The 21,117-nt window shown below is 41.7% G+C and overlaps 1 protein-coding gene across 3 annotated transcripts in view; it reads left to right on the top strand.

The window, feature by feature from the left end:
• The window catches only part of Dyrk4 (dual specificity tyrosine phosphorylation regulated kinase 4), a 51,936-nt gene that overhangs the window by 11,463 nt on the left and 19,356 nt on the right, over positions 1-21,117 (top strand). For 2 of the 3 annotated variants that reach the window (XM_074076237.1, XM_074076239.1), the window contains 3 exons: positions 2,415-2,444; positions 19,927-20,007; positions 20,668-20,781. In XM_074076237.1, coding sequence (XP_073932338.1) covers positions 2,415-2,444; positions 19,927-20,007; positions 20,668-20,781 — 225 coding nt within the window. Of the gene's footprint in view, positions 1-2,414; positions 2,445-2,972; positions 3,062-19,926; positions 20,008-20,667; positions 20,782-21,117 lie in introns of those variants that run through there. The other variant, XM_074076238.1, reaches the window with a different exon arrangement.

Here is a 21,117-nt window from a genome sequence, read left to right as displayed (position 1 = left end):
CCTGTCCGGAAGGGAAACTGTGGAACAGCACATGTGTCACTGGACTAGCCAGGACAGTGCACGGTACAGACTAGCACTTGATAGGTCCTGGTGAAATAAAACCCAAGAGTGTTTATGCATTTGTTCCCGCTAAAATTAATTATTGTCTACTCCCTTCAATCATTGTTCTAGATGTTGGAAATACAGTGAAAACCAAAATAGACCAACAAATTCTTACAATGGTTACAACTGTGATCCTATGTAGGAATCCAGATGTTCTGGTTAAATGCTAAGCATCGTAATGACCAGCCCTCACTTTCCTTGTTGGTAAAGAGTTGGACGTGAACAGACCAGGGACTTCCAAACTTGATTGTATATTTAGAGTCCCCCAGGGAGTTTTGAAAACTACTGAAGTCAGAATCTCTAGGGTTTATACACACTTTAAAAAAGTTATCTCCTGTCATGTGGGGCCATGTATATGCTAGCTGTGACACATTAAGTTATTGAGTAAGTCATTGACTCTTTGCTGGTTGTGAAACTGGACGAATTAGTCTTATATTCCTGACTGTGGTGGCATTCATGAGGTAAGAGAAAACAGGCTTTTTGGCTGGAAGGTACTTACTGGAAGCCCAATAAATATGCTTTTACTCTCTCTCTCTCTCTCTCTCTCTCTTTAACATGAAAGGTATTTTTTTTAAATTTAAAGTTCCATGGTGCTCAGTAATTTCTTGAAAGAAAATACATACCAGAATCATTCCCAATCATTTTATGTTATTTGTTTGTTTTTGCTGTTTACTGGATGTCTCCTCTGTGGATATTTTGAAGGCACCTCAAACTAAACATGGCAAAGGCAGAACTCTGACCACACACCTCGTCAACCCATCTCCTTCCTGGGTTCCCTGTCTTGGAATGGCACTACCACCCATGGTGTGTACCAGGAGTTAGGTGTTACTTTGGACTCTTCTCTTCCCCTTCCTGGCTATCAAGTCCAATAGCTTGTTCTTAATATGCATCTTGTTAGTGTATATTAATGGTACAAAGATGTTGCCCCATCTTTCACAAGTGAATATATTGTACATTGATCAGATTAACCTCCTCTATGGCTCTCTTTTCCCCATCCCTCTCCCCACTTATTTTTTAACAGCTTTCCGTGAGTTGTCTTGTGCCACATACATATACTAGACACAATGTATTTCTGCATTGTCCCTTCTCCTATCATTCTCTTTCTCTCTTCTCTCTCCTACTTATTCCCTCCAGACAGTCCCTTGATTACAGTCATGTTTTTGCATATATGTATGTATATATATATATAATATCTAGATTCTGCATATAAGAGAGAACACATGGCCTTTTTCCTTTTGAACATGGCTTACTTCACTTAACATCATGATCTCCAGTTCCATCTGTTTTCCTGAAATGCCATGATTTCCTTCTTTTTATGGCTGAAAAATGTTCCTTATGTTTATATACCACATTTGCTTTATCTTTACCTAATGAAGGGAATATAAGCTAAATCCAAAGCTTGGCTACTGTGAACAGTGCTGCAATAAACATGTATCCTGACTTATGTTCCTTTGGATATACGGCCAAGAGTGGTATCACTGGGTCATATGATAGCTCTATTTTTAGTTTTTTGAGGAATCTCCATACTTCTTTCCATAGTGACTGCACTAATTTCCAGTTCCACCAATAGCATATAAGGGTTTCCTTTTCCCCTCTTGTCCTCACCAGCATTTGATATTGTTTGTGTTCTTCAAGATTGTGTTCTGATTGGGGTGAGATGAAATCTCCATGTTGTTTTGATTTGCTTTTCTTTTATGGCCAGGGATGTAGAACATTTCTTCATGCATTTTCTTGGCCATTTGTACTTCTGAAACTTGTCTGTTCAATTTAATTTGCCCATTTATTAATTAGGTTATTGGTTCTTTTGGAGTTTGAGCTTCTTGTATGTTCTAGTTATTAATCCGGAAAGGGATTTTTATGAGAGACAGACTGAGTCTCACATGGTGGAAGAAGGCATCTGAGGGTCATTATGTCTCATTTCAGTGTCTCATCAGCACTCCACATACAAAAGACAAAAACAAAACAAAAGACATCGAACTAACCATTTGATAGGGCAAAAGGATGGGAATCACAGTCAAAACTGAAGAGAACAAAATGCAGAGATGTCAACTGCTAGTTGTGTCTAGGTTTTAGGATGGCACACTGTTATCTATGGTAATGAGTTCACCTTCTAAAATCAAATGAAAGGTACAGAGCAGAAAAACCTATAATGATTGCAGAGTTAAAACATTAAGCATTGAAAATATAACCATAAGCAGCCAGTGTAGCATTGGTAGGTCAATGAAAGCTAGGCTTATACCATGATATAATGTCAGCATTTGAAGTGGGGACCCAAAGCAGACACTTACACAATTTTTTCCATTCTCTTCCAGGACTCCACTCTTTCTCCTGACATCTACATGGTAAGTACCAGTTCCTTTGTTCTGCAACCCATTGCTGCTTTAATTTGGAGAGAGAGGAGAACAAATGTTCTAGACTACCTTCAAATGCTGGGGAAAGGATGCTGAAGCAAGCTTGCATAAGGCATGTCCTGAGTGCTAGAATTTATCAGAGTGAATAGATCCTTCTGTTGAAAGCTTCTTCAGACCATGAAAAATAATTCAACATGAGGGATAAAGAAATGCTGGAAATGTAATCTCTGTCCTCTCCATATGGATGTAGCTTTATCTATTTGCTCCTTTTGATGATGTTGAAGTAGTCATCACATCCATTTTATAGAGAAAGAAACAGACCCACAGGATTAAGCAAGGTACCTAAAGTATCCTGCTAATAAAACTAAAACCAGATTCAGATTTCATTCTGCAATCATCAATACTTTTTAAACATTATTTTTATTGTTAATATATGTAAAAGGATATTTAAAAATATATGTAAGGTATAAAGAATAATAATACAATAAACACTACTGTGTGTTCCCAGCACAAGGTTTAAGAAGCTCCCTGAGTGTCCCTCCTCACCACATCACTTCCTGATCATGACTACTCCTTGAGTTTTACATCTACTATTTCATTGCTTTCCTGTAAGTGCTTCCAAACCCTCTAAAGCAAGTGTTGGTTAATTTTGAATTTTTTTTCATATAAGGAATCACATTGTTCATGTTCTTCTGTAACTCTTTTTTTTTTTTTTTGGTGGGACTAAAGTTTGAACTCAGGGCTTTGCACTTACAAGGCAAGTGCTGTACTGCTCGAGCCACACCTCCAGTTCATTTTGCTGTGGATTTTTTAGAGATGGGGGTCTCATGAACTATTTGCCTGCGCTGGCCTTGAAACTTGATCCTCCCAATGTCAACCTCCCAAGTGGCTAGGATTAGAGGCATGAGCCATGGGGTTCCTGGCTGCAACTTGGTTTTTGTGCTTAGTACCAAGCCAGCATACAAAGGACTGCATTGGTTACTTGGAACCTCTGTTCTGATAAATGATGACCTGTGCTCTGAGTTTGCGATGTTACGAAGATCACCTTTATTCTTGGAGACATGGTTATCAGACATTTTAATTGCTGTGTCCTTTTGTATGGCATGCTTATTTTATCAATTTATAGTCAGTGATCATTTAGGTTATTTTTCCTTGTGTTTTGCTATTCAACATAGTGCTACTATGCATATTCTGTGTGTGTCTCCTGGTACAAATGTGCAGATATTTCTAGGCTATTTACCCAAGAGGGAACTTGCTGGGTAACAGGATATGTGAATGCCAAAATATCTGAGATACTGCCAAACTGTTTTCAATAGGTTAGTCTCAATGTGCTTTGTCACCAACGGTGTGCACAAGTATCAGTTGTTCTACATACATCCTATTACTTGATATTGTGGGGCTTTCTATTTGAGTAACAATTTTTTATTGTTTGCTATTGACTGAAATTGAACTCCTTCTACATGTTTATTGGCCATTTGTGTTCCCTCTTTTTCTTGGCAGCACTGGCAAAAAAGCACTGGCAAAAGGCACTGGCAGGTTTTGGTGGCTTGATTGCTGGATTCTAGGTTAAGGCAGCATTTGGTTTTTTAAGAAAGTGTCAGGCTGTCTTCCATCTGTAATGGGTGAGAATTCCTGTAATGTCACCTCCTTGTCAGCATTTGGTATTGTCTGTGTTTTGGATCTTAGACATTCTAGTACATGTGAAACTGAAATTTCAGATCCAGGGTCCAAACTCCTGAGATTCCATATGCCATGTCCTGCCACCCACTCCTAAACACCAAATAAAGAAGCATGGTGAAGACAAAGACAGGAGGTTTATTACATGGCTCGGGACATGCCGTGGGAACAGGCAGAGTAAGCATTCAGTTCATCTTTAGCCATCTTCGGGGTACAGACATGCACTATAGATTTAAGTAGACAAAAGAACTGGAGGCAGGGGATAAAGTTATGCATGGTTAAATAGTCCCAGTCATAGGCATGTTTAGGTTGACCTTTATCTCAGTCCAAGGGTTCCCAGAGAATATGTTATTGCTATCACTTGAGAGGAGCAGTCTGGTTCCCATGAGTTGATTGCTCCTGCTCCAGGGTGCAGCTTCATCATTATAGGTAATTTGTCCTTATTTGGAGGGCTGGTCTGTCCTGCAAGTCTCTACTGTTCCTTGCAGGAAGTTTCAGTCCCTTGGCATAAAGATGTTATCAGTTCTATCCTTTCTGGAAGTCAAGGTGCTCATGTGACTGCAAAGAGAATGGTTTAGAGCAAAGACTGATAAAAAATGGAGGCAAGGATGCCAAGCTTCTCCTGTTTTTGGTTAATTTGTATGTCCAAGTAAGGAGCCAGTGCTTTTCTGCAAAAGCAATTTGTGCACCACTTAGACATGTGTAGCGGTATCTCATTGTTCATTTGATTTGTTTCTTATTTCCTTTAACCTTCCCCCCCCAAAAAATACACTCAGCACCTATCTGTATCCCTTTTACTTGTTCACTTTTTAACTTATATTTTAAAATAACTTCCATTAGACTTTTATATTTAAATAAAATTGTTTTTCTAATTAGCTTTAGTTTTACTATATAGACCCGTATAGAAAGGCAATTTTAAACCGTTTTTATACAATAATTAACCTATAAAGACACCATTTGTTAATAGATCTAATTATAGAATTCAATGTAAATTACTTATGATGAAATGAAACAGACTAAGGTTACTGTCCATAAAATAATGCCTATAATCATATCATAGACATACACAAAACTTACACAATGAAACACAAAACAATTACATTAATTTCAAGTGGACTCTTAGACATTGAAAACTTAAGATTTAGGAATGCAAAAGAAGGCGTCCTTTAAATCTAGTACAGGGTAATATTGGGCTTTTGAGGGTATTTGAGTCAATAGAGTATAGGGATTGGGAACAGTTGTGTGGAGGGGAATGCCTGCTTCGTTAATGAGCTGGAGGTCTTGAGTTTGGCTCCTTGTGGATAGCAAGGAGTATTATAGGGGCTGAAGCAACTAATTAGTAGCCCTTTTTTTTTTTTTTTTTTTAAGGAATATATGATATGTACAAGGCCTCATGTCCCTCAAACTTGAAGGGTGTGGAAACTGTGAGGGATCTATGAGTTTTATTTGAATAGGGAGGGTTGTCATGGCTCACCCTACAGTCATCCCATCAGTCCACACTGTGGGATCTATTTGCTCCTGAAGGAGGCGACAGCAGAGATAGCCGCCTGGGGGGAGGAGAATTTGAGCTTTTAGTTGAGATAGTAAATCCCATCCCAGCAGGGGCCCTGGAGTTTCAGGAACTATGAGGAAAGAATGACAGAAGAGGAAGTCTCCCCAAGAGCAGGCCAGAGGCTGGGTAAAATAGCTCTCTAGGGGCCAGGGACCAGGAGAGAAAGGTAAGACAGAGAAACAGGCTCCACTGTCTAGTAGGAAAAAGACCTTTCACTTTTCTGCCATTATGGCTACCCCGAGGCTCCTCAACATTGATGCCAAGAAATGGAGCATGGACAGGAGGCCGGAACCCATCAATCCATAGGAGGTGGCACCCCACCTTTCATCTGGAGATGGGGGCACTTTGACCTCCAGTGGCTACCTTTACAGAGAGGGCAGGGTCCCAGTTGGGGGCAGGGTTTTCTCCCAGGCTGTCCCCCTCTTGAGCATTTTCTGCAGAAGTGCCCCTCTTGACCACAACGGTAGCAAGCTCGGGATGCAGATCCCAGTTGGGTAGGGCCCCCTTTGAGAGGTCATGATGTCTCTTATCTTTTTTTCTCCTGCTAGTAAGGTCCTGGTTATAGTATACAGACATGGCTAGCTTTATGAGCTGGTCCAGTGATTTTTCTCCTTCAGCCACAGACCTTTGGAATTTTCTACAAATATCTGGGGCTGACTGTGTTAGAAATTTATCTTTGAGGAGAACCTCTCTCACCTGTGACTCTGGGTCCACTGTGGTATGCTTTCTGATAGCGTCCTTAAAATGCTGTAGAAAGGTAAGGGGGTTTTCTTCAGGGCCTTGCTGTACTACAGTCACCTGGGAATAGTTTAGAGGTTGACTTTGGTCCTTTTTAGCCTTTTCACTATGAGATGGATTAAGTGGCATTGATGCTATTTATCCTCCTCAGCGCTTTTTTTTTTGTTTTTTTGGATTTAGCAATGCTGGGGAATTGAACCCAGGGCCTTGCACATGCTGGGCAGACACTCTCCCACTGAGCTACATTTTTAGCCCCAAATATCTTTTTTTTTTCCCCTTTGGCTGTACTGGGATTTGAACTTAGGGCTTTATGCCTGCAAAGCAGATGCTCTCCCATCTGAGCCACACCTCCAGTCCCTTACCATTCTGATTTTCAATGTGGATCTGTCAAAAGGACTGCCTGTGCCCCTATTGGTAAAAGCACATTTATTTCTTCATTTTTAGGTGCCACAGGTATTGGGGCTCATTGTAAATGGTAATCATTTCCAACCTGAGGGGCCTGGGCCAGAACCTATTGCTTTTTTAATGAGGAAAGAGTTTAGTCTAATAGAAGCATAATATCCTTTCATGTCAATTCAAAGGTTTGGATCACAGAGGTAAAGGCTTGGATGTATTGGTCTGGGGTGTCAGTATAGCTTCCCAGATCTTTTTAAATTTCCCTTAGATCTGATAACTGGAAGGGGACATAGACTCACCCTCTTCCTACCATTGCCTGTTGAAGGGGGAAGCACCCATTAGGAGGTTCTGAATATTAGGGTGGCTTAGAAAGTAGGGCAGAGGGTGGAGCAGTAGGGGTGGGGACCTTGTCATTGATAAGCTTTTCTGGTCCTCCTTCCCCCTGTTTATCCTGTGGCTTACAAAGAATGGCCAGCGTTTGAGTATCTAGATAGCAATTATGGCGCCAATATGGGTGGTCTTGGAGATAAAAGAAAATTTGTATAAGGGACCTCAGTTTAATTTTTTTCCCTTTTATAGAAAAGTTTTAATTAGAGTATGGTATTGTAATTTAAGGAACCCTGTGAAGGCCACTTCTCTTGGTCATCTAAGGGATACTGAGGCCAAGCCTCAGTACAAAGCTTCCAACATTTTCTTTCAATGTTTCAATAGACAGGCCAGCAGAGACCACTTGGGTACCAAGGCCAGAAGACTGGAAAGGGCAGGTCCCATCCAGAAAGACAACATAAAGGAGTTTTGCATGTTAGGGCATGAGCATGGTGGCTGCAGTTTGTTTTTCTTTTTTTTTTTTTTTGGCAAGTGTCTCTGCCTCCACTGGTGCCTAGCAGCTGATTTAAAGTTGCTTTGGACCGAGGGGGCTGACAAACTAGTTGTGAGAGTAACTTAAGAAAGTCGTAAGGTACCATGCTACAAGTTTTTCATGGGAGGCCAGGGTCCCAGTAAGCCCAAGGAGGGGAAGGCAGACAGAGATAAAGGACAAGGCGGGACCAGGGAGGGAGTAGAACAGGTGTAAGGGTTTTTTTCCAAACTCACTGAAGGAAGCCCACTGCTGTTTAGAACAAAAGGGGGAGGCAACTCATCCTGAACTGCTTGGGAAAGAGGAAGGAGAGGCTGAGGGTTGGGGGAAAGAGAGTTTCCAGGCTCAACACATGAGGGATTATTAGTCACCACGCTGTCCAGGTTGAGCCTGCCCAAGGGCAGTACTGTAGCACTGGGAGCAAGGGGTGGCCTCCACTCTTGGGCCACAGAAACCATGAAGGAAGCATAAGAGATCCGATTGTCTGTTTGCCTTGGTCATGGATGGAGGGGTCCAAGACTTAGCTGCCTTTGAGCCCCGGGGAGGGTCAGGAAGTTGCATCTCCAGCCTTTGGGTGACACCAGGGAGTGCCCCTGCCAGAACATCTTTTTAGCTTGAAGAGAAACTTTCCTTTCCACCAGTTGTGTTCAGACCTCCTCCTAAGCAGGTCAGATCTTGAAAGAGAGAGAGAGTTTAAGGAGAGGGAAAAAAAGCCTCAGTGCACTGAAGTCGGGCTCCACTCATGTCTCATTTGCAGTTCAGTATAAGCCCCCGGCCAGCATCTGAGTTCTCTCAGTTCGCCTCTTTATAGCTGTAGTGAGCTCGGAGCTTTTCCTCAGTTTCCCAAGTGTGAAACCCTCCTTAATGAGAGAGAGAGAGAGAGAGAGAGAGAGAGAGAGAGAGAGTCAGCCTGAGAGGCCCACCATAGCTAGACCGTGGTGGGGGGCATTCCTGGAAAACAGACTCCACTGGAGTGCTGGGCAATCACAGTCACATTCCTAGGTAGCCTTTCCCAGTTTGGCACAATCTATACTGACCTTGGTTCACGTGCCAGTGTTGAAGGTGTTGCAAGCCGGGTTGAGGGTCCTTGCCTTCACAGGCCAAAGGTAGTATATAAAAAGTAGGATTTATTAGAAAGAGAGGAAAGGCTACAGCTAGAGAAGCACGGCAGATCCCGGAAGCCGGTAACTCGCTGCTCAGGTGAAGGCTGGGGTTTTTATGGACTTTCTAACTCTGAGTTAGGTGGATTTTTCTCATTGGCTGTGCATTTGAAGGGCTTTCTCAGGTGAACTGGTTTGGTTAGCACCTTTATTGGGAGAAGGGAACAATCTGGAGAGCATTTTGCTCATCAGCCCTGTGGCAGATCTATCAGACTCTGTTTCTGTCCTTTAGGACGCAGGAATGCAGGCCTCCATCTCCTCAGGATGCAGGAATGATATTGCTCTCCATGGGGGATGGGATACTCATTCATCTGTCTTAGGTCTCCAGACCCAACACTTTGTATATATATAAAATCCTTTATCAGATAAGGTTTTTGTGCATGTTTTCTACTTGTCTGTGGCTTGTCTTTTTATTCTCTTAACAGTGTCTTTTTAAGAGCATACTTTTTTTTCTGAAAGTTTTAGCAAGGATTTATTTTAGTATAACAAGACCCAAGTATAGAGGGAGGCTGGGGAGAGAAAAAGAGAGAGAAACACTTCCTGTTTGTCTGTGGTCTTACACTCTCCTAGGATGGGAGAAGCCACATCACCAGAAGTCTAGCAACCCTAACCATTAGATAACGGTTCTGAGATGGGCGCTGTTTATTTTTGTTAAATATGGAGATGTTACCTACACCCACCCACAACACAGGGAGCGGAAGTGAGCTTTAGGACTTTCCTTTGCCAGACAAGCCTGTTCCTTTAATATTCAAGGATCCTTGCAGCTTGTTAACATCTTAAAGAAGAACACAGAAGCAGATAGCCCCTCTCTGTCTCCCTGTTCTTGTAACTTAGCATCTAAAAGGAGATGGGAGGGGGCAGCTGCTCTAGTTCTCCAGCCTTTCTTGTTCCAATGGCTGAGTCTGGCCCTTTAAATATTTATTTAAAATAATGTAATTTCTTTGTCTCCTCATCAAGAGATGTCTTCCATCTCTCCTGCCTCATTTTCCCACCAAACGACTTTGGTCCCTTTAATCTTAAAAGGGATTCAGAGGGGTGATAATATAATCTTCTATAGCTACTGTAGGCTGAGTTTGGGCACTGGCCCTATCTAGAAAAGGTCCAAAAAGTCATTTCCCTATCTTAACCTTAGGTGGTGACAAGGGAAATTTACTTGGCAGGAAATTTAGCTGACTGGTTGTCAGGATCAGGACCAGGAGACATGAAAGAGAAATCAAAGAGAAATTAGTGAAAATCATCCTTCAAAAAATGCTTTTTATATAGATAAAACTAATAGATTTTTAGAGAAGAATCATAAAAACACTAAGGAAATGTAGAAAGTCTATAGATTTAGCATACTGAAAACACCTGCCATCCATAGAAAGCGTATCAATGACTTCTACAAACATGGTAACCAGTATCCATCTGTTGTCTATTTTATATGGTAATGGTTGTCACATTTATCCTCTGTGGAAAATGTTTTTTTCTGTCAAGTGGATGCCATTAAGACGAATGTTATGCGCAGAGAAACTAAAGCAGATACCTTAAAAGCAACTGAGGCCAATAGGAAAAGGGGAACAGGTACTAGAGAAAAGGTTAGATCAAAAAGAATTAACCTAGAAGGTAACACCCACGCACAGGAAATCAATGTGAGTCAATGCCCTGTATAGCTATCCTTATCTCAACCAGCAAAAACCCTTGTCCCTTCCTGTTATTGCTTATACTCTCTCTACAACAAAATTAGAAATAAGGGCAAAATAGTTTCTGCTGGGTATGGGGGTGGGGAGAGGGAGGGGGCGGAGTGGGTGGTAAGGGAGGGGGTGGGGGCAGGGGGGAGAAATGAACCAAGCCTGTATGCACATATGAAAAATAAAAGAAAAAAAAAAGAGGAATGTTATGAAAAAAAAATCTTTTTGTTAGGGGGGTCCTGGATTGAGTAATTTATGTTAGACCCCAGGTCATACTTAATTACCTAAGGAGTGAGTCACTCAGTGATCCCCTGTAAAGGTAAGATTTATTATAGTGCCCACCACAGTTATACTATGTCCATAAGCAAAGGTTATATTGTAAGTTACAGTACTAGCCTCACAATTAAATATAAAGAAACTTTTATCTTTACTGAAAACAAATGATGCAGAGCATATATTTTAATTTAACTCTTATTGTTGTCATTTTAAGATAGGGTTCTCACTCTGTATCCCAGGCTGACTTCAAATTCACAATCCGCCTGCTTCAGCTCCCTGAGTGCTGGAATTTCAGGCATGAGCCAGCACAATATTTGAATCTTTTGAAAGGGTTAGGGATCTGATTCTGGTGCCTATAGTTCCTGATAGTCCTCACTCACAGGGCCTTATTTCCTTGTATACTTTGCAACTTCTAAAAATTAGTCTTGTTTCACAGAAAAGGAAACTGAGCCTGAGAGAGTATAGATGGTTTACCAAGGTCACAAGTTAACAAGAGGCAGAGTAAGAACTGTAGTTAGACTGTCAGCCTTTGAAGTCGATGGTACTTTTCTGTATCCTGTGAATCCTGAAGACTATTACCTGATGCATTCTTTTATGAGTCATCCCATAAGGGCTAACTTTGAGCTAAACCATTGTCCCTAGTGCTGAGATATAAAACCAAATAAGGCACATCTTCTTCTGGCATTGTCTGCCTGGTTGTATGGGGGCACAAACACATAAACAGGCAAGTGAGCTAGGTGAGCCAAGTGCTCTCACAAAGTAGAAGCAAAGTTTTATGGCAGCCTAGAGAAACCTTCTTTCTCTCCTTTCTTCCCCAAGCCCCCTGCCTCAGTACTGGGGATTGAACACAGTACTTGCATGCTAGGCAAGTTTTCTACTACTTTGAATCATGACCCCAATTTTTTCTTTGTACTTTGCTTTTAAGATAGGGTCTTCCTAACTTTGCCCAGGCTGGCCTTCAGCTCTCTTTCTTCTTCTTCTTTTTAAAATTATTACTATTATTATTATTGTTGTTGTTGTATTGGGGGTACATTTGTGAGTTTTACCAAAGTTCTTATAGTTGAATTCAAATCCTCCATCCTTCTCCTTTATCCACCCCCCCTTTCTTCATTTCTGGAATAATTTCAACAGATCTCATTTTTCCATTTTCATACATGAGTACATATTATTTCTACCATATTCACCCTCCCTGTACCCTTTCCCTATGTCCTCCCCTCTCCTACTGGTGCCAACCCCCAGACAGGACCAGTTTTACCTTCCTGTTCTCTGTTTTTGAAACAACATTTTTGTTTGTATAAGGTAACTATATACATGGGGTTTCATTGTGACATTTCCATGTATATATGTATTATAACCCAAATTGGTTTATCCCCTCTATTTTTCTCCTTTCTATCTTAGTCTCCTTCTTATGGTGATTTCAACAAGTTTAAGAATTCTATATTCATTCTTATATAGAAAGTACATCAACCATATTCACCCTCTTAACTTCCTTCTTTTACCCTCCCCCTCCTGTTAGTGACCTCCCCTTAGCGTGACCTGTTTTTCATACTATTGCTTGTATTTGTACTGTGGTCTTGAACCCTTAATCCTCCTGCTTCTGCCTCCTGAGTAGCTGGGATTACAGAGGTGAAATACCACGCTGGGCCTGAGAAAGTTTTCTCAAGCCATTGACTTCTGCCCAGAACACTTTGTCCTGCTTCACTGGCAGTTATCTATAGCAACACCACATGCTATAGGAATAGAGCTCCTTACTTGCAATTCCTTCTAAGTGAATTATGCCCTTGGAGCTGTACAGAGGTGAAATACCACACTGGGCCTGAGAAAGTTTTCTCAAGCCATTGACTTCTGCCCAGAACACTTTGTCCTGCTTCACTGGCAGTCATCTATAGCAACACCACATGCTATAGGAATAGAGCTCCTTACTTGCAATTCCTTCTAAGTGAATTATGCCCTTGGAGCTGTTCAAGGAGGCTGCATGTGAACAAGAGGAGAGCATTTTGGGCAGAAGAAACATACACAAAGGCACAGAATAATTTAAACCAACAGAAACGGCCTAAGAAGTCAAGTACTCTAATCCTGCAACATGTTACACAAATCTTTATTTTATAGGAAACGTGTCTAATGTCTAATGTCTAATGGGTAAAATAAAGTCTTCCTCTCTGAACATTTCTACCTATTGTCAACTATATACAGGTACCATCAGAAAAAAAACCAAAAAAACCAAAACCATGATCTCAAAGAGAATGATGGAGAGGTGAATTCAACTATGATATATTGTAAGAACTTTTGTAATATCACAATGCACCCATAGAACAACAGTAACAAAAAGAAAAGAAAAAAACCCACAAACTTATTTTTAATTTGAGACCTTTCAAGGTAAGTATTTTGTACTTGTCACCTGGTTTCATGACAGAATACAAAAAGGTCAAAGGAGATCACTGGATAGCAGTGTGGCATATTAAGAAGATACTCGAGGGGTTAGGTTCTAGACTCAGGTTTGCATTATCTTCAACAAGTCATTAGGACAACCTTACCCTCTCTTTCTCCATCTGTAAAGTGAGGTCATTATGTTACATATTCCCTAAGGTCAGTTCCAGCAAAATGACTTTCTTGGCTCCAGTAATACAGTCCACCTAGAAGAAGCTGTGTCTCCTCCAATGCCATGTATTAATTACATTAGAAAAGTCTCAAGGTGTGTGGACTTCCAAACTTGGGCTACTGCTCTTCCTCCAAGGCCGGCCAGGGGTCCCTTCCTCCACCTCCACAACGGGCAGAGGGAGGATCAGTGAGATGACAACCTGCCCTTCCCAAGTGGTTTCTCACGTTCATCTCACTAATGGGTCTCCAGAGTCCAGCCTTGGCTGTAGGTGTCACCAGGAGCAACTTCCTGTCTCGGTGTACTGGGATCCCTCCTGCACAGCAAAGGGGCTCTAAGGGCAGAGTCTTAGCTGGAAGTGGCAGTGATGGGAAACAAACCTTGATTTCCTACCATCTGTGGCAGCTTCAATTGTAGCTTAATCCGTCCTTTGGCTGGAGATGCCAGGCACCTCCTCTCTCCTAGCTCTTTGCAAGGCTGTGCTGTGCCTAATTGTCTAACTTGTTATGTTCTGTAAAGAATCCCTAAAGATTTTCCTTCTCTCCTGGTCACACCCCCTCCCTGTGTTAATGCATTTGTTTTGAACTCTTGGTTGCTCTGGCCTCTGGGAGAGGATTATGGAGTTTGAAAGGAGGAAGCTGTGAACTGATATTACACAACTTGAACCTCATCTGCCCAGCCAGTCACAACCAGCCAAGTGGAATTTTTTTTTCTGTATGGGGAGGAGGAAGAGTGAAGGAGGAGCCAACTGAGAAAACAGGAAAATAGCCCATGAGCTATGACTGAGGTGGGATCATTTGATGGAGGTATGCCTTTCTGAGCAGGCTGGGTGACCTAGGGGAATGGGCCCAGAGTGGCTTCATACCTGCTAAGAGCTCAGATGCTTTCTCCCCTGGATTTTGTAGATGAGGACATCCAAGGCTCTGTCCAAGGTAATAAGATGAGGCAGTACATCTTGGGATTCTGCTCTAGTTAGCTCTAAAGGGGGACCAGACCCATTACCCTTTAGTTCTCAGAGAGAAGGGGGTATGACATGTGCTTCCCCATGGCCCTTAGGTAAATCATTTAGAGCATTTTACCTAAGGTGAAGAGAGCATGTGCTTGTTGGGATCGGGGCCTGGTCTGATGAGAATGCAGACTAAGGAAGGGGAAGGCAGAATGCCCTGGGCAGAGTACACTGAAGTGGGACATAGGATTGGAGTTTCCGCTCTTCTGTTTACCTCCTTCCATTACTCTGATGGGTTAGTGCAACTCTTAATGGCAATAGGCACCTGCCCGATTGGGTTTGCATGAACTTTCTTTCCTAAAGTGAACCATCTATTTTATCTAGCTTCACAGCACCTAAAATGTCTTCTTTGAGTAGAGATTTGCTTACTTGGAACAGTGTACTTTGCTTTCCAGGCATTATCTTTGAAAACACAGCTGCCTTTGAGAGAGGCATATGGGGCAAGATAGACTCTTGTGTGTGAATTAGGAGGCTTTCCTTCCAAAAGAAAGTGACAGGGGGCAGAGAGTGCTGGTCACTGGTGGGAGAGAAGCCACCAGGAGTGAGAATGAGGCAATAGTGAAGAAACAATGGATCAATTATCCACCTGGAGAGGGCTGAGGTCAAGGCTCAACTGCCCCCCAGCCCCCAGGGTGGCTTATAGTTGTGTCAAATCTTTCAGGACATGTGCTTGGGAATCCTGCTCCTCCTTCCCTCCCTTTTTTCTTTTCTTCTCCCCTCCTTCCTTTTGTGAATATTCAAGTGCCTAGCACATGAAGCTTTGAGATCCTAAGATGAGACTTTTTTTTTTAATTAAAGAGTCTGATGGCCCAGCAGAAGACAGAAGTTAAACAGCAGGATCAAAGTTCTAAGATGTATAACAGCATGGTGTTTGAAAACCTCAGGCTTTCTCAAGAGCTGGAGCTATCAAGGCAGGGCTGTGATGAACAGGAAGAGAACTGAAAAGGACCCTGTGAGCTTCACCTGGGGCTATCTCATTTCTGGGGCCCCTCCAGAGGCTATGTCCAGCCACTGGTCTTGGACAGCACCAAAGCACTGTCTTTGCTATGTGCCTCAGAAAATGAAATCCTTTTCACATAGGAGATTCTAAATTTCATGCAGAGCTCAAGATTATTAAAGAGATTCTCGTTGTATTGGTTTAGAAGTCATTGAGGAGTCAAAGGATAATGTCATGAACACTCACTGTGTTGCCACTGTGAGTGTGAGAATTCATACCTTCTTCCTCCTGCCCCCTAGGGAAGCCTTGTGTTGCCCCTTGAGGAAGTTGCTGGAAACAAACAGTTGGCAAGCTCATAGTCAGTGTGATGTACCACTATCTGAAAATGGGGGATGGGTGTGGAGAGACAGAGAAGCCATCAGTCCTGCTGAGTGGCTTGTCAAACCTGGGGCAGTTAGACGCCAGGCAGCAAGCTGTGTCATGTCTTTACCCTAGGTTGCTGCACATATACAATATTCTGTATGCACCATGATGTGACAAAGGTCAGAAAGCTCTCTATTTAATGGTTCCCAGCCTTGGTTCTACGAGAGCAAGGGTGAAGGCTTGTGTTAGTCACCTTCTGGTTACTGCGTCAAAGTATCTGAGACTCACAGTTTAAGGGGTTTCAGTTCATGGATGCTGTCTCCATTGCTTTTGGTCCTGTAGTGGTTTAGTACATCAAGACAGGGAGGATGTGGTGGAGCAAAGCAGCTTACCTCATGGTAGCTGGGAAGTAAAAGAGAGAAAAAGAAGGGGGCCAGAGTCCCAATATCCCCTTCAAGAACAATCCCCCCCATGACCTAACTACTTCCCGCTAGGTCCTGCTTCCTTAAGTTTCCACCTTCCAATAGCACCACTGGACAACACCACGCTTTTAACACATGGACATTTGGAGAATATTCAAGATCCAAGCTATAGCAAGGTTGTTTTTAAAACATACCCCAAGGGGGTTGCATGAATCTAGGTGAACAAATGGGACAGCTCCCCATTCGGTGCACGTTTCTCACACATGTTCACTGGGATGACTCTTCTCCTTCACAGAGTCAAAACGGTGGATGCTTCTAGTCTACCATCTTGTCATGCTTCTCCAGAACAATTTATACTATATTGTAAATGACAGCACTTCTGACTTTACCCTTCCTTCAGGAGTTTTGTTTGCTTCAATAAAAGACTTTTTTGAATAGACTTAGATTTGAAAAATTAGATTAGAAAAATTGAGCAGATACAACACAGAGTTCTCATACACCATTGCCTAACCCACACCCAGTTTCTTCTGCTGTTAATATCTTACATTAGCATGGTACATCTGTTGGGAATAATCAGTCAGTACTGCTATGTTATTATGAACTAAACTCCATACTTCATGCATATTTCCTTCCTTAATTTTTACCTTTGTCTGTTTTGGGATCCCATCTAGATACCACATTACATTTACTTGTCATGTCTTTTTAGTCTCTCTTAGCTGTGACAGTGTCACAGAATTTCCTTGTTTTTGATGATCTTGACAGTTTTAAACACTGGTCAGGTATACACAAGAAATTTCTCTATTGGAATTCTCCTAATTTTCTCATGATTAATACCATTTTTATTAAGTCACATCAAGACCAATGGTGTTGACCTAGATCACCTGGCTAAAGTAGCATTTGTCTGGATTCCCCATTATAAAATTACACTTTTTTCTCCCTTTCTGTACTTTACTTTTTGAAAACTAGTCATCAGTCACAGCCCATCCTTAAGCAGTAGGGACCCATATTCCACCTCCTGTAGGGTGGAATATCTGTATAACTTATTCTTCTTCATGAGAGATCTGTCTCTGACTCTTCTCCCTTTATTGCTTTATTAAATCATGTATTTAGATCAGTGTGGATTCATGGATATTTATTTTACTTGGAGTTATTATCCAATGCTACTTATTTTGTTTGCTGAAATTGTTCCAAGCCCCCATTTAAAAAAAATCACTTCCTTACTCTCTGTGACTACAAGATGCTCCAAGCTTCTCTTGTATATTTCTTACCCTAGTCCTAGAGCCAGCCATTTCTCCAAGGATCTTTGGTTCCTTGTACTGGAAAATGGCATCAGAAACAAATATCTGAGTAATGGCATGCTTATTTATTTCTACTAGGGTATCATTTCTCTTGAGTCTTCTCAACTGGTAGAGGAAATGTGTGTGTGCATGTACACACACACAAATCTATTACATACACATATGGATGCACCTGTATTAAGTTGAATATGAGCTTTTATGTCTCCAATTCCAAAGCATTATAATATGACAGTAATGGTGATTGAACTCGCCGATCTACAAATTGTCACTTCCAACAGTGAGAAGCTTGGTTCCTACTATCTGACATCCACTTAATTGTTCAGTTCCAATATAGGTGCATGGTGGTACCAGAATGTTAGTGTCTCAGAGGTTCTGTTTTTCTCATATTAAACATCATACCTTCTTTAACCATTTTTGGTTCTGCACCATCTTGTTCCTCTTCCATCAGTTCTGAGCCCACAAGTTTTCCAGAGCAAAAGTCATGCTCTGCATTTTGCAAATGAAAGAAATGAACTCTAGGACATACCCTCAGCATTTGTAAGGCACTGGTTTCAACGTTCTACATATGAATTCATTTAATCCTCATAACTACCCTATAAGGTTAGTCTTGATATTATCGCTACATTACAGGAGGACAGGCTATAACTTGTTCAAATCAAAGCAATTAATGATTAGTGACATTGTCAGATTCCAAAATGAAAGTCCATATTTATGAGCATTATTTTAGGCCATGTTACTGTTTTCTAAAATGCTCCTTTGCACACACTGTCCAAACTGTCAGTAGTTCACTCTTGCCCGCAGGTTAAAGACCAAGTTTCTTTCCTGGTTTACACAATCCAATGTCAGCCTTCTGCCCCAGCTTGCCTGACATGAGCAGTGAAAAGCTCTGGAGCATGCTGAGATAGTGGTGCATGCTGGCTTCCCTTCCTCTGCTTAAAAGAAGCCCTGTGCATTCCAGAATGTCCCCCCTTCCACCTGGCCTTCCTTATTCAAAGTGGTATCATCACTTTGTTGATACTCATTTTCCATGCCTTTTTTCTGATAGTCTGAGTTGTGTTTTGTTCATACACTTTTTATTTACCTGTCAGTTTCCCCACCACATCATCAGTGCCAACTCGTTATTACTGAAGATGCTTATGCGCTTCAACACTCTCAAACCCACTAAATGAGAAGTTGAGATTCAGGGAGCTTTATAAGTGCGCTCTCTCCTCAGATATCACTATTTTTCATTTGCTAGACAGCCAAATGCTGCATATTGCACACATCATCAAATTAATGTGGCTCGTCTTCTATGCAATGCATTGTGGGAGGTCAAGATTGACAGTTTGTTTGGTTAGGAAGTCACTCACGCATTGGTGGCATAAGGAGGTCTTAGCTGTGCTAATGATAATGAGTTGAAGTTTTGGGCTAAGTTACCAAATTTTACAGAGGTGAGTCTGGCCTTGCTCTTCCTCATCTTAATTCTCTAGGGGAGGTCTGGAGGAAGGGAAGTCCCTGAGTTGTTCTCCTTCAAAGAACAGAACCAGTTTTCCTGCTGAGCCCATTTGCCCAACTGTAATCACTCCAATGCTGTCTTCATGAGTTTTGCCATATCTGAGTGCTCACGTTCAATTTTATTGCTTCATTTACACTTTAATCTCATTCTTTTTTTTTAAAAAAAGTGTAAAGCTGGAGAGTTTAATTGATAGAAAAGTGTAAAGTGGGAGAGTGGAGTTCCCAGAGTTGGGGGGGTCCCAAGAGAGGACACCCCTCTCATTCTTAATAATAACCTCAAAATTCAGATTTACTGTGCTAGCTATTGTTTTCCAAATGGACAGTAAAATAAATGTATAGCTACTGGATAACTGTTTATTTGTGTACTACATGCAAAGATATCACATAACTCCATAGTACGTTTTTTCTACCCTTTGGGACATATCACTCTAGGATTTAGGTCTTTTCCTCCCCACCCACTTCTAGACTTGAAGTCTCTTCTGATCAGATCACTGGTCTTCAGGCTGGGTGCCAAAATTCTGGCAGGTTCCACTAAGGTACCATTGCACATAATGAGAGTGAAATCAATCCTGGACAAGACTATAAGCATTTTCTTTTATAATGAGTGAAAGCAGCTTAAATTTTATTCCTTCCCAGGTCCAGGGATTCTAGCTAAGATTTTGTGTCAAGGAAAATGTTATATTGAGTTTGTTTGTGGGACAAAGTATTTCTACGTAGGCCTTGAACTTGTGGTCTTTTTGCCTCAGCCTCCCAAGTACTGAGATTAGAGGTATGATCCACCACACCTAGCTCTATCGATTTTTTTTAAATGTGAAAACCATAGGACAAGTCAATCCTTGATTAAATCTTCTGGAAAGGTCATTTGGGTAGTAATTTACTTACACATTCACTGAGAACTTCTTGAAACTCTTCCTAACTTTGGGGTCAAGGAAGCTGGCTTCAAGTTTACCTTTTTACTATAATGAAACAAATGTCCAGATGGTTTGGGATGAAGCCATGCCAAGTACTATTACAATTCTCTTCCACTTGATCTAGGTTGAGAATAAGCCTTTGGTTCAAGTCCAGAAGCCACCTTCCAAGAACAAGAACCTCAAAATGACCCGACTTTTGCAGAAGGTAGGGAGTGATGGTTAGTGCCTTTTCTCTAGGAGAAGGGCAGAGGGAGATGCATGGATGGGATAGTGTTTAGCAAGCATTTTTATTCAGCTCAGCATGGCGATGAGAGCACTCTGGCTACATCACCATGCTCCCACTTCACACAATTTTAAATAGTGCTATTTTTTGATAGATTACTACTCTTCCAATCATCAATAAACCAGTCAATGCAGGAGGGTTAGGATCCACATGAGGTCAAGTCTATAATGTAGCCAGAGAGACAATTGGGGGAAGGTTTATGTTGCACCAAGGAAAATTTGCATGTACTGCGGGAAGAACTTCCTGTGCTTGAGTGGTAGTTGCTAGAATGATAATAACAACTAACACATGGAATGCTCTATATACATTGCCTCACAAAAGCCTTATGAGGTAGGTCCCATTTTTGTCCCCATGGTAGCAATGAAATAGAGGCTTAGAGAGTCAGTGTGACCTGCTCAAGGTTTACACCTCATAAGTGGTGGAGTGGGGATTCAAACCCAGAGCCCATCTGCTAGATTACTCTCTTCCTGGAATCTGCGGAACCTGGGTTAGACTCATCCAAGTGGTGGGGAGGAGGCTGAAGAAATGGCCCCTGGTGACATTATCTTGCCTGAGGTTTTTGTAATGAATCTCCCTCTATAGAATACAAACACCAGTGTTACTTCACTCCCTTTTGTGGACACCACGGGAAAGAACACAGTTAATTTCCCACATATCAGCAACAAAATCCTGTTGAAGCCACCCTTGCTATATAAGGTAAGTACAGGCCAGTGGACATGCCCTTTAGGCAGACAGGTGAAAGGCCCCAGTTCAGAAAGACCCACGTGGCATGTAGCGGAAACCCAGTGTGAGCTGCAGAGCTGGATTCTAGGCCTGAACTCACTCATTACAATGAATGAAAACTTGAGCAAATATGATACTAACTTTCTCTTATCTATCAAATGGGCTTTCCAAGGAACTGTCATGAGGATTCACTAAGAAAGGAAAAATGAAGTTATAAATGGCAGAACCATACAAAACATTGTTTTCCTCCCAGGTTCCCTATCTTTTTTGTGAATGGGATGATATGTAGGGAGATGGCAAGTTGCAGTT

The sequence above is a fragment of the Castor canadensis genome, chromosome 6 (assembly GCF_047511655.1).
Source record: "Castor canadensis chromosome 6, mCasCan1.hap1v2, whole genome shotgun sequence".
NCBI classification, from domain to species: domain Eukaryota; kingdom Metazoa; phylum Chordata; class Mammalia; order Rodentia; family Castoridae; genus Castor; species Castor canadensis.
The sequence above is the reverse complement of the archived record's forward strand: the minus strand, read 5'-3'. Positions and strand labels throughout refer to the sequence as shown.